At 31.0% G+C, this 17,125-nt stretch overlaps 2 protein-coding genes across 2 annotated transcripts; both read right to left on the reverse strand.

The window, feature by feature from the left end:
- On the reverse strand, window positions 1-2,061 carry LOC128160726 (uncharacterized). Its single transcript, XM_052824072.1, has 7 exons — window positions 2,031-2,061; window positions 1,864-1,921; window positions 1,678-1,763; window positions 1,188-1,475; window positions 605-713; window positions 330-456; window positions 1-199 (listed from the first exon to the last, which is right to left on the reverse strand). Exons 1-7 carry the CDS (start codon window positions 2,059-2,061, stop codon window positions 41-43), a joined length of 858 nt encoding a protein of 285 aa, XP_052680032.1. The 3' UTR covers window positions 1-40.
- A 9,653-nt stretch (window positions 2,062-11,714) lies between these two features.
- On the reverse strand, window positions 11,715-14,540 carry LOC128158032 (uncharacterized). Its single transcript, XM_052820704.1, has 7 exons — window positions 14,419-14,540; window positions 14,223-14,302; window positions 13,861-14,133; window positions 13,486-13,587; window positions 12,593-12,704; window positions 12,117-12,231; window positions 11,715-11,959 (listed from the first exon to the last, which is right to left on the reverse strand). The coding sequence occupies exons 1-7, from the start codon at window positions 14,538-14,540 to the stop codon at window positions 11,783-11,785; spliced, it is 981 nt and encodes a 326-aa protein (XP_052676664.1). The 3' UTR covers window positions 11,715-11,782.
- Between the last annotated feature and the right edge of the window lie 2,585 nt (window positions 14,541-17,125).

Consider the following 17,125-nt stretch of genomic DNA (forward strand, 5'->3'; position numbering starts at 1 on the left):
AGTTAGAGATGTTCTTACTACATAAAGCTATGTTATCAGTTTAACTTTCTTGAATGAAATCACTTGATAGCAAAACACTTCCATATGATTCTGGATGATCTTCTTTCAGATATAACTGATAGAGTTTATTTTCCTTCAATCTTGGCTCATGTGGATCGTTTTCCTTGTAGTAGGAAACTTGTATGGCTTTGTCTTCCATCTGTCATAAGAAACACCAATATTGATTAGATTCGTCTAGATATGTCTATACATGAAGTCCGAGTGTGCAGTTCAATCCCCCTCTAATCGGAAGTAATATATTTGCAATTTTTGTGAACTATAAAACTTACTGTTTTTGTCCCCTTCGCGGCTATGTTCCCCTTTGCAGTTTGGCCTGCGATCATGACTTCTCTTTCCATCGGAACTTGACAACAGTCATCGGTATGTGGATGACAAAACTTTGATGGACAAAATCTGCTGATCATAATAATACAATTGCTATAAGAATTCATATAGGATTCTTGTAAATAAGTCTTAATAAAATTACATAAAACAACATTTATTTGATTTATGGTAATATCATTCTTTTAAAATTAACTCCGACCAAAAATGCTTGTATAAGCACCTTCGTTGACGTGTCCTCAAATGTTTTACCAAAACGAAAAAACATAGCACTCCTAGTACACCCCCAACAACAGCAAAGCTAAATCCAATTACAGCGCCAGTGTCGACACCTACAGATCGATAACGGAATTAATCAAGTATATTGTAAGAATAAATGAAAATTACATTTTGAAAGTTTAAATGATTTTTATGGTCTTAATGAAACATGATCTTAATCTCAATAAATTATTATGATGTTCAATGATAAGAGGGATCCAATTTGCAATTGGATATTGGCGTGTATCGTGTTATATTCTACCGGTTTTTATGCTTTGCATATAATTGCTTTGTTTTTTGGTTGTTTTTTTTAAATTTTTACTATTTGGGGTCAGCAAATTGCAATATATATTACCAAAGACTTTACAGTGTAGTCGGTTGTTTTTTCTATTCTATGCTCTTGATAATATATAGTAAAAATTAATATATATATATTAACAAGTGCAGTCATCTTTATGTTGCCCTAAATAACAAAGGAGCGTAAATAATTAATCAAAAAGGCATGCACAAACTTAAGAATTGTTATATAAATAGAAATCAAATGTTACCAAAGCATGAACTGTTTTCTACATCCATATTCTGTTTCTTTTGTAGGTCATTTTCTTCGTTTGTAGTCTTGTTCGATTTGATATCTGTATCCCTTTTGATAAACGTGCATTCAAAAGTGATCATCTCCAATACACAATTTGGTAAATTACATAAAAAGGATCTAAGACTAGATGTCAGCATTCCACTGATGTTGAAATTAATGGTATATCCCACGCATCTATGATATGCATATTCATTGCGGACAGTTACATATATTCCTTCACACCGTACTGAACAGTCTTCATATTCTAGGAGATATTACAAATACGATTTCAGTAGGATATTGATATGTAAATATCCATAAACTAATGCCATGAGTTGTTTAAAGAATATAAGACTATGAGAGATTTTCTTGTTTTCAAATATTTAAATTTTTACTATATTTTATAAACAATTTAATATCTATTATAGACCCCTCAAAGAATCAAGATGTTACAATACTTTATATACCTGCATTAGAAGCTAAAAGTGAATAGAGACATATCTTTTGTTCCAGAAGTGCATGAATCTGAAGTGTCTGCTCTAAGCACATTTCACTGTAAAAACCATGTTAGTTACATTTTAGTTTGAAATAGTCATGGTGTAATCTTAATAAACAATAATACGAAAAATAGTTGGAATAATTTTGAAACCAACCTTTTTAAACCTTCCGAATTGGCTAGTTCACACATCAGTAGATAATACGCGTAGAATACTATAATGGAAAAACATTACTAGGGACCTTTCAAAAATATATTTACATTACGTATTACAATCTTCCCAAATAAAAACTTGAAAAATGAAATGACAATATATATACTTACCAAACATTTTTTGACTGGCGCAATCTGTCATTTTTTAATCAAATACGATTTCAATACATGTACAAAATAAATATGAATTCTAAATCTAAAGAAATAAAACGTTAAGTTTACAGATTAAAAATTAGAAATACCTTATAACTTCCTTGTTTTAATCAAAAGTCATACATGTACACTATTGTTATTAGTAATTAGTTTAATGGTAAGTTTTATAAATAAAGCTAGTACTCATCTCTGCTTGTCACGAATAACTTAGGAAAATATAATTAATATATAAGCAATTCACCACTGGCACAACAAATCAATTAGTTATTTTCAATCATTAGTCATATATGATAAACATCCTTTAAGCTTCACTTTTATGAATAAAAAAAGTCAATCTTTTATAGAAAACATTCATAAACAAATGGAATTGTTATATTAAAAAATATGATATCTTATATATTAGGCACAAAGCTAATTTCTTCCAAAACTGCTTTTGTTGCAATAAGAAAATATTTTGATAACCAAATCAATTGCTAAGTGGTATACATATTAACATGACAAATGTGTTTTGATGGTGCATTAGTTATGATTTAACTTTTACACAACACAGATTAATACTTTGCCATGATTTCGAATTTATAATATAAACACATGTTTGTTTCAGTTCCATAACTATATTAAACACCGACCTTGCGTGCACTTGTTGAATACGATTTAAACTATTTGGGAACACTTGTTAAGCAAATATTGCCAAAATCATGCGATTTTGAAACAGAAACAACAGAAATGAAATATGTATATGGTGTATATATGGTGTAATTGTTTTTGTAATGGTTTATTTTTAACACTTTTTCCTTAGTCTGGGAATTAGTGCTCCAAATGACTAATGACCCGATGATTGGTACGAATATATTTAAAATTTGCGCAAGAGCTTTTTAAAGATCACTTGCCTTTTGGGCTATTTAGTAATTTTGTTTGCATATTTTATACTTTGGAACAAATATTTGAATGGTTTCTTTCGCTCTCTCACTAATGTTGTACATGACCTGCCATATGTAATACATTTATTTACAGTAATTAGTATTTTCCTCTTTCTGTTTCACATACACACACTTGTAGGTGCATGAGAATTAACGATGATTGAGCAAATCCATACTACAGTAAAATTCGTTTAGTACGAAGACGGATATAGCAAATTTTCGGATATAGCGAAGATTTTGAGTCCCCGGTCAAATTCTTAACAATTTTTTGCAACATTTACGGTTATAACGATTTCGGATATAACGAATTTACGGATATGGCGAACTGATTTTGAATCCCGTAGAGGTAAATAATAACGAAATTTAAACAAATTTATAACGAATTTTTTTAAACTTAAGAAAGTTTGCGCTAACATTTAGTATAAAAGTTTGAATGAATTTATTTTAAGATAATCTTTTAGACTCACAATCCGATTATAAGCGAGCGCAGCTCGCCGGTGCGCATCGCCGGCGCGAAACGAGCTCTACTGGCAAGGCGTGTGTGAATAGAAAATTCGGACTAGTTGCACATTCATTCGACGGATTTTTTTTGGCGTCAGTAAATCGGACCAGGCATGCCTTGTTTTAATCGTCCCAGTAATTCCCTGTAAATATGGTTTCCCATTTCACACTCTCACGAGAACAAGATAAAAGACTATGTACATCATGCAATTTAAATAAATTAATTCCATTACATAGGACAACAGTGTTGTCGTTCCTTCGAGTGACGTCACAATGGATTTCTTGCACATTGATCCCACAGAATTTTTCGGTGTCAGTAAATTATGACCCACAATGCAATTTATCAATGTCGGACGATCTCACTAGACTTGATTCCTTCTCGCGAGAATCAAAGTAAAAACTATTGAGAAACAGATAAATTGTGTAATTTCAAGAATAACATGCTTTTTAAGTAAACAAAACAGTATATTTCACTTTGTTTTTTTCAGGGTATTTTCAAAGAGACAGACGACACTTGACCGACGTGAACTTTGACGTCACAATAAGGGGAAATTACTCTAAGTAGTTATTGTAAATCTGCTGAAATATAAATACCAAAATCTTCTCAAAATCTTGCAAAGCTAACGTATGGGGACATTTTTTTTTAAATAGGAAACAGTTGTAACTTGGTCTCATTTGGATGAATGCTCACATTTATTTTATTCACTATATATTTACAGTAATTAATTTCCAGGAACTTTTTTTAGAAGGGGGCGCGGCAGCATCATTCAAAAAATATTTACAAGCAAAATGAAAAAGAAATTCTCAAAATCAGGGAAATTCTAATCCGGGTGAGGAATAGTGAGTGCTTAGTATGCATTTAGCTCTTTAACTGCTCAATGGTATCTTTATTTTTACATTTATTACATCCTCCCGGGGGGGGGGTCCAAAACCGTTTTTCTTATATGATCAGCAAATTTTTTTTATACGTAAATTATATTTTTTTTTAAACGGGGGGGGGGGGACTCTATGATAAGTCATTTTTTATATGTAAGTTTAAGAAAAATGTCTGCTGCAAGAAAAGAGGAAATAAACTGCAATAAACTGCAATAAACATTATGTTAAAATCTTTATAATTCAACAACATTGTAAAAACTGAGATAAATTGTATTTAAATAAATAAACAATCTTATAAATTATGAATAAGAAAATTTACTAGAAAAAATAGGCATGTTAATATTTTATTTTGCATTCAAATTCATTTACGTTTCGTTGATACTTTTATTTTTATTGATTTATCATAACTCATTATTTGATCACATGCTGCGCTCGCCCCAACGGTCGCACCGTAAAACATATAAAGGTATGAAAGTAATCAGCAAAAGTTATAGTCTGGTGAAAGAAAACATGTATATAGTGAATTTGCTATAGTTATTATATTACGAATTCGTTATACGGATATAACGAATTACGGATATCACGAAGTAAATCTATCGGTCCATAGGACTTCGCTTTAGCCGAGTGTTACTGTATTCAACTATTTTAGGGATGGTCATGACCCATGTGACCCTTAGGTGCCCGGACTAACATAATTATGTATCATGAATCCTAATACTATATAATCTTAATTAATAAGATAAAAACGTTTTTCTATCTACCTAATTAGAAGAGTTGCGACTATTTGGGTTTATGGAAAAGGTAGACTCACATTTAGTGATGAATAAAGGAATACGACTTTTTAACGAGAGTTATCCTCCTTCCACACCCCGAATCTATGCATGATGATAAGACTTGTGGGCATTGTTCTAGCTATAATAGGAGTCTTCGTGAAGATAAATTTCTACAGTTTAAGAACTTTTTTAAAATATTCATTGTATCGATGAAGAAACAAAAGTCCATTTCAAATTAAATAAAACAGAAAAAGTAGATCTGCTCCCTATATTAACATTCAATAGGTGTAAACAATCAAAGGACTATGTGCAGTATGGTCAAATATCTGCCCCCGATTTCAACCAATTTTTGAATAGTATCGTATAAAAATAAAAACTTCACAAATTATTGTAAAGAGGATGCCTATAACTTTAATCTTGATTGAAGTCATCATTGCTCATTCGCTGTTTATCTATGACGTCACTTAAATGACCTTATTCCCGCAAATTTGCAAAAAATGAAAATATTCTCATTTTTGCTGCATATTTTGCATTCGGAAGTACATGTAAAGAGTGCAGGTCTGCTCATGTGCGATTTTAACATATGTTTTTTGTCATATAGTTATACACATTATATTAAAAAATGGTACTTGAGCATGCCTACGCTCGATGTTTCCCAGTCGAAAAACCATCGGAAAACACCCATATTTTGCTACAAAACATCAATTTATCAAAATAATGCAATCTTAATGACGTCATTTCTACATTATGACGTCACTGTGGTGATAACCTTTTACACCTTTGATTCCAATATGATTTTAACTATCTTACATCTTATTTTTAAAGCTCTTTCTTAAACTTTGGTTTTGGGGGGCAAAAATGCATAAAACCGCACATAGTCTTTTAAAGAGATTGAATACATTACCATTCCAATTTCTGACTATGAGTCATTTTCGCCGATAATGAATTAATAAACACTTAGTCTAACAGAAACAATTCTACTGATTGGAACAATCAGTAAGTATCAATGTTACCATTAAGGAAGGAGTCTTCTTGTTATCAAACATACTTCCTATAATAAGAAATTAAAGAAATTTTGACACAGTAAAACAGAATTATATAACCAAATGATTGTATCAGTTTAATCAAATTTGACATCCTTGTTTTTACATAAAGGTCAGGTCAAGGTCAATACTTTTCATCCCAACTTAACGAATAATAAAGACACCTGTGGTTCTTCCAAGCTATTTCAACATCTATCTAAAATATGAAGATTCTATTCTTCAATGAAATGACAGAAAATCAGAAAGTCTATCAGCTTATACTACTAAATTGTAATAAATATTGAAAATAAAATTGATATGGCTTAGCCCGCATTTCCTCTAATTTTCTTAAATTTTGAAGATATTTTTATTATTGTTTTATGCTTCCAATTTTAATATAAAATATTCTGATTTTTACGTATTATTAAGACTTCATTTAAAGAAATAATTTGACAGAAAATATAATATATTGACCATTAATATGAGAGAAAAAAATGATTTCAGTGCTTTTTTCACTCATATCAATGTATAGAAATATAATTTTAGGCAAATCTCATTTTAAAACAAATTCGGAAATTCAAGTATCATATCAATCGTTCACATTAGTTAAAAAAACCAACATTAATGTTATTGTTTTAAGAATGCTAAAACAGACTCATTATTCTACATCAATCATGATTTACGAAATATGTGATATTTTCCTACGCCAATATCCCACCAAAAATATAGTTCTTGTAAGATTCTAAATATTAATTTACTATTTCTATGCCAAGTTGTACGATAGTAAAAAAAAGAAAAATATACTATCTTTATTTCCTTTCATCTTGATTTAATGAACAATTAATCGGATGTACATTTGACAAGTTTAAAACCTGAAAAGACTCCTTCTTTAAGAATATCTAATACTTGCAATCAATAGCTGCTGCCATTTTGTTAAAATCATCACCTCCCTGCTGGGTTATCTCCAAGTATCTGAGAGGGGGGTAGCATTGATACTGACATCACTGAGACAACATTGCATTTTTACACACGCTAAAAATAGAGTTAATTAAATAATAAAATGGCATCCTGAAAATGTGAATATTGAAAGTTGAATTTGATCTAAAGAAATGTCATTGTGAAACAGGGGGTGAAGCAAGGATTTTGGATCTCAGAGTGACGCAATTAAGTCAACAGGTTTCATTAGCAGGATCGGTGTTATTGTTAATATATAATGTTTCTTGAATTCAAGTAGATTCTTAACCGATTGTTATGAGTTTGAGTAGTATATGTGCTGCATAAATGAACACACAAAGTGCTTTACTTAGCATCCTGATTTTGACGTTGTGCCTAATTTCTATTGTTCTAATCTGAGTATAAACGGAACCGGCGTATGTATCATCAAGATATAATCTAAGTTAAAAACAAATCAGTGAAAACAGCATTCAATCCTCGTAAAAAGTAAAGAATCCTCACAAAGAAAATAAAACTACCTTTCATATTTCCATGTACATGTATTTGAAATCTACAAACATCATTTTATTTATGTAAACACTAAACATCTATAACGCGACGGTCTCATACTAGTATTTCACAAATTATAGATCCATTTTTGCACAAATCATATTCAGTTTTCTTTACACCCAGGCATACATTTTTTGTAATAAGTTCTATCATCTCTGTATAATCATTAACCAAGTCACCAGCAACAATGTGGTTTATGTACGTCAGAGAACAGATACATGCTAGGGAAGAATGGATTACCTCCACAAACCTTCTACTGAGTGTGTTAAGTTGATAAAATAACATGATAGAAATAAACCAAAAGGTTACAGGCCTCAATATAAAGTTTTGTAAGTTTTTTTTTTAATTTATAAAGCGATATATATTTTTTTTTCATCTGCACGCCCTTCTATTGAAGTGAATTATGGGTATTATAGCTACATTGACAAAGTCCAAAATGTATATAGATATTGTTTGTTGTGAAAGTCGCTCAAAAAATTAATCCATATATCATTGGAGCAAAATAATTTATTGAACTAAACTAAACATGAGGAGCCAGATGATAATATAAGTCTATACGACTTATTATTACTAGCGGCTTATGATCTGTAACTAGCGTTAATCTGCATTCGTAAATGTACAAGTGTAGATGTTCGCAGCTCTGAACATAAGCTTTAGCGTCTTTTCTTTTTGCCGAACTTCGTTGTTCTAACTAGGTTAGTTATCTGCTTGCATACCCAACACTCATTTTTCTCGAGAAAAGATAGCTTAACGTCAACTTTGGCTTGCATTAATTATAACTACCCTATATTTCAGTAGCGCTTATCTGATCCTTACAGTATCACTTGAAATAAGTGAATTGAATTTCTAACTGTCCACATTTCAGGTGAAAGACCTCTTGTTTTCTTTATGTTTCTTAATCTTCTTTTTTTTTCTATTTACCTCGGGGTCACTTTTTTGTTATAAGGGTTATTCTAACAATTTAAACTTTATGTAATTGCTCGTTAAAAGTTATGATACCAATTGACCTTGTGTCAACAAAACTTACAGAGAACTTACAGAGAGTTATTGCCCTTTGAGAAGGAAATGCTTGTTATCGCCACTCCTTTGAAACCATAACAGATAGAGACTTGGAACGTTTACCAATGTCTTTAGTACAATTAGAGGGTTCTTCAATCTTTCATACTGAAAGGATCTGAGGCCCCCTTTCAGTAGTTATTGCCCCTGAAAGTATTATTTTTTATTACTTACTGTAGAGACTTCGGACTACTTGGGATGGAAGCGACTACCTTGGCCAAACAAAATGACAAAAAGGTCAAAGGTCAAGGTCATTTGGAAATCCATTAATTAATGAGTTTTTAAATCTCTTTTGTTTAGGGTGGTAGAGAAAAACTTTTTCATGGATGTAGTAGGACATCTTAAGACACTTTAAAATATAACCTTTCAGCTCCTACATTGAAACAATTAACAGAGTCCCATAGTGCCCCTATTGTACGAAATGGTTGTTATCGCTACTCATCTGAAACCATAAGAGATAGATACTTGAAACTTTTACCAAGGTGTTTAGTACAATTAGAGAGTTCTTCAATCTATTCATACAGAAATGATCTGAGGCCACCCTTCTAGCAGTTATTGCCCCTGAAAGTATTGAAACTTTGATAAAACCACTTCCAACTTTTGTACAATCTATAATTAAGACTTCGGACCACTTGGGATGGGAGCGTCTACCTTGGCCAAACAAAATGACATAAACGTCAAAAGGTCAAGGTCATTTAGAAATCTGTTCATTTCTGAATTTTCAAATCTTTTGAAATACAGAATTATAGTAAGGGTTTCAATAGCTTGCTGGATTGCGCAATAAGGTATTCAATTGGGTCAGCCAGGTATAATAGCAAGTCATCTGGTTACTTAAGAGAAACTTGTTTTTACAGTCAACTCATTCATATTGTAAATCAGAAAAATAATTAAATTGATGTTTACGATAAACAACATGGGATTCTTAAAGCAATGGCCTGAAATAAAAAAAAACAAAATTAAAAATCACTTATGGATTTGTGGTTTTCCCATTTCATAGTACAACATATATTATAGGTATGATCATTTTTTTATATACCTTACTGAGCAATCTAGCAATTTATTAAAAATATTAAGGTGGAAAAGCCTCTACTTGTTCGAGAACAATTTGTCTACTAGTTGGTTTTTTTTTCAACATTTATGCGATATTCTTTTAGGTCAGAATTCCTATCGGTTGAATTATTGTTCAGTAATCTTGGATTTTAGATGCATAATTTGTTATTGAAGAAAACGTTTAAATATACATGTGTTTGTTACACATTTGATCTAATTTCATCTGATATTTATAATCATAGCAGGATATGCCGTCTGCAGAGAATACAAAGCGGAAGAAAGATAACTTTGTTTTATCTAAATTCGCAATTTGGTCGGTTAAAAGCTATGTTATACTTCGAAGTTGTTCCGTGACAATTTGTAGACACGAATCACGTTGTTTTTATGATTCATAATACAATAGGAGGTCGTCAGTGTTCACGATCCCTTTTTAAGTCACAAGTGCTTCGCTGACGGTCTCTTAAAAAATATCAGTAGCTGACAAAATTTTCAAAAATTGCGACTTTTAAATCGACGCAATCCTACGTTAGTTGTTTTCTCATTAGATAACTTAGATGCTCTTTAATTTTATTAAGTACTAGTAATATCTTGCACTCTCTTCCGGTATTGAGAATATGTTGGCTTCATTTAAATAGTATATTGCGGCCTGCCTTGTTCATTTACTTTATCTGATAAACACGTATCAATTAAATGCATCATTGTAAATTTATCTGTCATTTTCGGTTTAAGTGCAACGACAATTAACGGTGAAGGGTCATCAACGTTCTCGATAATATCAAGATTCTCGAACTTTTTTTACTTTAATCAAACAATTATTCGGGATGCCTTTTTTTCCCGATTTTTTTTGGAGATAAACTGGTTTAAATTGCGGCGTCTAATTTTGACTGCCAATCTTTTACATAACCTTCATGTTTTTATAGACATACAAAAAGTAAAAGTTGAAATCAATTCAAGGCGAGAGAAATTTGCGACGATGTGTTTTTGCAAAACTTGCGATCATTTCTCGCACATAAATAAAATTGGTTTTAAGTAATTGTGCTTTTCTATTTGTTTACCAGTCTACAGCCCGATTTGAATGTTTTGTAATGAGCTGCTATTGAATAACAATATTTATTAAATTGTCCAAAGGTGTTTCAACACTTACATGTAAACATAAGAAGAATAGAAGTAATCCATTTTGCGACTGATGTTCTAATAACAGAATAAATCCTTTTCCTCTTTATTATACAAAATCATCATTTATCATCATTTTACAAAATAAGTAAAAAAAAGGTTTTAAAATTTATTAATTTTATATTTACAAATTAAACATACAATATAATACAATAGCAAATTGCATTAGTTTGAAATACTTACAAAATACTTATAAACTGATGCAAATATAAAAAGGAAAAAATTCAGTACGTACCACATATGCATGCATGGTTTTGTTTTTCAAGTTAAATGAACATTGTTACCCATTTCACTGCTGAAATGTTTTAAGTCAGAGGCTATATTTGTATCATTATGTTATTAAGCATAATTGATCATGGCCTTCAAAAACATAATCATATTTGCATAATTATACCTATTGAAGATAGTCAATATTCTCACGGTACAAGTATACTTAAAAGATTGTGATGTAGATTCTGAAAATATTTTTGTTTGTAATTTTCATTTGGTTCGTCTTTATATGCTTATCGTCTTGTTATTTTAATATTGATTGGAATACCATTTTTTGTACAATATAATGAGACTTTATACTACTTTTTCACATGTTCTTATAAGCAATATCGATTTAAAAAAAACAAAACAAATAATGTTGGTTTAAGTATCGAAGATGAACATGTTAGCAATGAAGTTTATAATCATTTGAGGCTCACTTTGATGTTCAAAACCGTTTATTTACTACAAACGCTTTGTTAGAATATTAAGTTACAAATCCTCAATGATTACAAGAAACTTTTTTTCCAGACGATTTTAACCACTTTGAATATGCTTGTTCATTTTGTGTTGTGGTTCTGAAATTCTTAGCACAATTTCTGGACATGAGTGTACTTTTCCTCTATAGCTTTTATTGGTGTTAATTGGATCTCTGTAAGGCATTGGGCATGGTCATACGGAGAATCGTTGAAATCTGAATTTACCCTCGTTTCATGAAGATGATTATAGATATTACCATCATCTCTCGTTTTAGTAATTTTCTTCTGAAAAGAAAACCCAAACAAACAATATAATTCACTATGTTTTATATTTTACTGATATTGTATGAAGATATTTTTATATATTTTAATGAAGAAATGATAACAATAGAAATAAGTAATATTTTAACTGAGCTAACTTTAAACATAATGAAATTGAAACCTTAACAATTTTTGCGTAGCCATCACTTGTCAAAGGCCTTTCCGGAATTTCTGTATCTGATGCTCTCGGAGGTATATTGTAAGCGCTATTTTGAACACTTTCCCCCTGTAAGACGCTGTTAGAAAAAAAAACGTTTTGTCATAATACCTTCCATGCGTTTAAATTACTGATCAGTGTATTCAGGTAATCGGGGTTTTGCAAATACATGTACCTTAAAAAGCAGTTTTAACGCTGCTTTGGTAGCATGATTTGAATAACATTTGACACATTTAAAACTAAATAATTAAGATAGAAAGTTGGCTTGTCTCTAAGGCATATGCACTATATCATAAATTAAAAACGATTGAATATCTTAAATTTATATAAATTTGGGGAAATAAGTACAGATAACAAACTGATTACAAAATAGTTTAAAACTTAAGTAAGAGGTCAGTTCTAAGTAGATGCATAATGCCGGAAATGTAAATAAAACATACCTCAATCTGCTCTTTACAAACTTTGATTTAATCAACGAGAGGCCCAGAACAACAAGTATTCCAAATACGAGACCCAACAGTGCTGTAAGTACTAAATAGCCTTCATTTATACCTGGAAACAACAAGGCTGAACAAGTAAATAGTATACCTGTAAAATGTTAACTAAACATGTAAAATATCAGAAAAAAATAATATCATTTTATTATGAATTCTTTATCGTTAAAACAGTTACTAAAGAACTATATATGATATGGGTTAAATTTGACCCCAATAATTCACAATTTTTTAAGTGTTTCGGGTACAATAAGATGTTATGTTATGTTTTAGAAGAACTGATGAAAAATATTTTTTTTACTTATTTATTTCATTTATTTGCAGTCACTGGCAGTATATGACGTCAGAAGTGACGCTATTTCTATAATTCAATCAAAATCAGTCAAAAATTGACATTTTGTTTTATCTTTTTATGAATGGGAAATACAAAGCGCATCCTTGAACAAGGAAATTTTTTTGTCACTTATTAGCCTTGCATAAATACATCTCTGATTAAAATATTTTGTTTGTTCAAGCATGCGCTCTATGTTTTCTGAACGGAAACTGCTTGGAAACAAGCTGTTTTATGCTTTAAATGCAAAATGGCGGAATAAGGTCCTTACGGTGTCATATTTCTAAACTTTGAGCAGTTGAATCAAAATCAAATGACTGTGTTAAAACATCACATATATATTTGCACAAAGAATTACAGTTAATTATTGATGTTCATTTTAGTGGGTCAATTAAAAAATTTTTTTTTATTGTAAGGCAGATCTATCTACTGGGAAATTAGCGGACCACCCAAACGCCTTATATGATATTCATTTACATGCATATGTCATGCGAAAACTTACATGTACATGTGGCTTCTGACGTCAACGTTCTTGTAGTACCAGAGTTTGGACGAGAGGAAGTTTCTTCTATGGTACCTTTCCCATCTGTGTTCTGACTTTGACTACAATCTAAGTCATAGTTATATTAAATGTTCTGAAATCTTTTGTTAGACTTGCAATATCAAAGGTTTTTATTTTATTGTATATGTTTGTGATATTTTTTCAAGTTCATCATGAAACTAACTTATTGATAAGATTATTTTAATGTATCTGCAGATCTATCACATTGCAAGCAAAAATACAATTTATCCACTTAATTATGTCGATTTACACATAGAATATATGTTTGCTTTGAGAGAGAGAGAGAGAGAGAGAGAGAGAGAGAGAGAGAGAGAGGTGAACCTGTCTGTGTCATTTCAATTGCTTGAGAGGACGTCGATTTTATGGTCTCATTCTTTACGCACGTTACAAAATTTAGTTTGCATGTGATATTGACTTGTGAAAAATTATGGCATCCCGGACATATGGTAGAATACTTATGCACAGGGAAACTGATATGCATTCCGTCCGAAACGTTCAGTTGAATCATGATACTATCGCTTGTAGCACAACGCATCTTGTTTAGAGTTATTTGACAGAATTTCATACAAACGGTTGATAACCATTGCGTGGGATCTAAAAAAAATAATTTACATTGTAACTGAATGTTTACAAAACAGTTTTGGAGAGATATGAAAATACAACGCATGCACCTTTTTAAATACCTTCGCTTGATGTAGTGTTCTGGCAAACAATACTACCAAATCGTTCATACAATTCCAGAGCATCAGACAAGCATTTAGAACTGAAAATATATGAAATTTAATCAGTATGTTAAGGTTGTTTAAATTTGTGAAAAAACGAAAAGAAAATGAAAAATCATAAGATAAATCTAAAAAAAAATAATATAATACAAAATACTCAGTGAAACAATCAGCTCCTTGTGTTATATGAACCTTCATAACGATCAGTGATATAAAGAGAAGTTTATTGTTCCTTGAAAAGCTACTGACTGTCCCTCCAATGAATTCTTTGACATCCATTCCAACGTATGCTTAAACAATTAATTCTGGTTATTTTTTCATAAAATCATCAAAATATTCTTAAGGTAATATGATACAAAATATGTCTTCAAGTGCAACTAATGCTTTTTATCTGTTTAACTTTGTATATGCATAAGGACGGTCATGCTAACAATATACGGTCAAACAAAACGGACACTTAAACTGCCAATACTACGTTAAAGAAATAATGCACGCAAAAATTACTGTCACGAGGAGGCCTTTATATTAAAGTCAAAAGAACAAGATTTTCTTGAGCATACACAATGAATATTTCTGATTTTGAACTGGGGGCGCACTGAGAATAACCATCATTACGTTAGATGAATTTCTAAACCACCCTTGCATTCTTTGTAAACTTGGGTACTGAAAGCTGTTAAAAATTAAGCAGTTAAAGTGATCTGACCTTGCTGTTTGACATAATAGCGTTCCTTATGCTTTTCTTACCTTTAAAACTTATGGCAACGTAAAGGTTATAGAAATAAAACAATTCATAATGTGATTTAAGATCGATTTACTATATGAGTATTTAGTAAATGCACGAGTCAATCTTTTCAATATAAAGAATTGATAACAAACTTTAATGTAAATATACATCTTATAATGTAAAACCAAGGGTCCATTCGAGTTCATAGTAAAGTTAATTATGAGGTATAGGAAAACTGTGCAAACTGCTTAATCATGAAATATATTATACGCTTTGTCCCTAGTTTAGCTTGCTGTCTTAACATTGAACATTATTCTCCATTAATTATTCAAATAGTGATCATGATTGACCTCAACATTTCTTCTATTACTAATTACTCTCTGCTATGTAGATATATGTCATATTGGAAATCTTTAACAAATATATCAGCTGCACCTGAAATTCTTAGTGATTAAATAATATGATCCTTGTAATGTGGATCGACCGAAATGTTCCATCTCAGTAGCCTTTACATGAAATGTTTGCTTGTCTTTTTTTTATTGTATTAACCTGGGCTGAATAGCTTTTTTTAAGTATTCATTATTCACTTATACTCTTCACTTAGTTATAAAATATCTTTGAATCATATTCCTAAAATGTAAGGGCAATTTAATACGATTATTACTACTACACGTTATATATCTTATTTAAAAACACGCAGTGAAGATATGCTAGGGAGTTCATAGGAACAGCCGCATTGATCTCTTAAAAATAAACATTTGAGGCAATACACGTCGTTTTGACTGGAACTAACACGTGAAATTGACATGGTTGTAAAAAATGTTTACGGTTTGAAGTTGTATTTTCATAATAAGTGCGACACAAATAGGCATTTCTGTTCTGAAGACGTTCGTGGTATATTGGAGGAGGAGAATGCCCGCGGCATCTCTTTGATCCGGGCAATAATTGTTGTAGAATTGCAAATATAAGACACAGCATTTGATTGAATACATTATATGTTAAAGGTTTGCTTGATGCATTCATGATTGAATCATACGTATAAGACAAACATGAACTATAATAACAAACAGATTACACTTAAAAGTAATAAACACACAAGCTGTTCTACCGTAGATGGTTACCAGCATCTACACAAAAATGTGTTTTTAACACTTAAAAATAGCATTTTAAAGGAAAAACTGAGAACACTTACCAGTTGTACCTTCTTGCATAACGACAAGAAAAATGACTTCCTCCCTTTTCTCTCTGTGTTTTTTTTTTTTTTTTTGCTTTGTTCTGGATATCTGATATTTTGTCCCTGTTTAATAAAGAGACAGTGGTTAAATTGCATACACGGATCAATAAAATACACTGTATAACATCCAATTAAATCGGTGGTATTATCACACAGAAACTTTTAAGTATTTGAAAGTGCACAAAATTTGGTCCATTGTATTGGCTTTACTACGCCTTGAGGGTATATCACAAGAAATGGTCGTAAATGTTAAATGTTCGAGTAAAATGAATTAGCTGAAACATCTTTAGTACATATATATTAAAGTTTACATTTGCTACAGTATGACTGTAAATGTTTACACCTTTGGTATTTCAACACCTATTGAATGATGTAACTAAGCTATACCTGAATTTTCCCTGATAATTAATTTTTGTGAAATTATTTAAAATCCTACTTTCATTTTTGATAAACAAGCCCAAAATAGCAAAATTTAGAGTAAGTTCTTGGACACGATTTGGCGCATCCAAGTTAGTGAGGGTTAGCATCAAAATATATACATGCAATGAATTAATATTGAATGATACGTAAAGAGTGAATATATTTATTGAAGACTTCCTTAGAGTATACATTGAAGTTAAGTTTTGACAAATGTTCAATGAATAGAATAAGCAAATTCGTTTCTTGAATGCGCGATTTTAGTTAGCACGTTTTGATGGATAGACACTTGCGAAGCACGATTCATGGTTTGATAATAGGATAGAATTTTCAATAACGAGGTAACCAAGAACGCGGGTTGACTAATTAACGTAATGGCGAAAAGTGTAAAACGAGTTCATTATGCATCGCGGGCAGATATAAGTGTACCTTGTGTATGCCTTACCTTTGGCTGACTTGTTTTACAGAAGCTATAAAGAAGTAACAAAA

Source organism: Crassostrea angulata, chromosome 8, assembly GCF_025612915.1.
Source record: "Crassostrea angulata isolate pt1a10 chromosome 8, ASM2561291v2, whole genome shotgun sequence".
In the NCBI taxonomy this organism is placed as follows: Eukaryota; Metazoa; Mollusca; class Bivalvia; order Ostreida; family Ostreidae; genus Magallana; species Magallana angulata.

Coding starts and splice junctions, on each gene's coding strand:
- LOC128160726 (XM_052824072.1), bottom strand. CDS start 2,061: ATGACAGATTGCGCCAGTCAAAAAATGTTTG. Junction 1,764..1,863: donor AATTCGGAAGGTTTAAAAAG/GTTGGTTTCAAA, acceptor TGGTTTTTACAG/TGAAATGTGCTTAGAGCAGA. Junction 457..604: donor TTGAGGACACGTCAACGAAG/GTGCTTATACAA, acceptor TATTATGATCAG/CAGATTTTGTCCATCAAAGT.
- LOC128158032 (XM_052820704.1), bottom strand. CDS start 14,540: ATGGATGTCAAAGAATTCATTGGAGGGACAGTCAGTAGCTTTTCAAGG. Junction 14,303..14,418: donor GGAGCTGATTGTTTCACTGA/GTATTTTGTATT, acceptor ATATATTTTCAG/TTCTAAATGCTTGTCTGATG. Junction 11,960..12,116: donor GCTACGCAAAAATTGTTAAG/GTTTCAATTTCA, acceptor TTTTCTTTTCAG/AAGAAAATTACTAAAACGAG.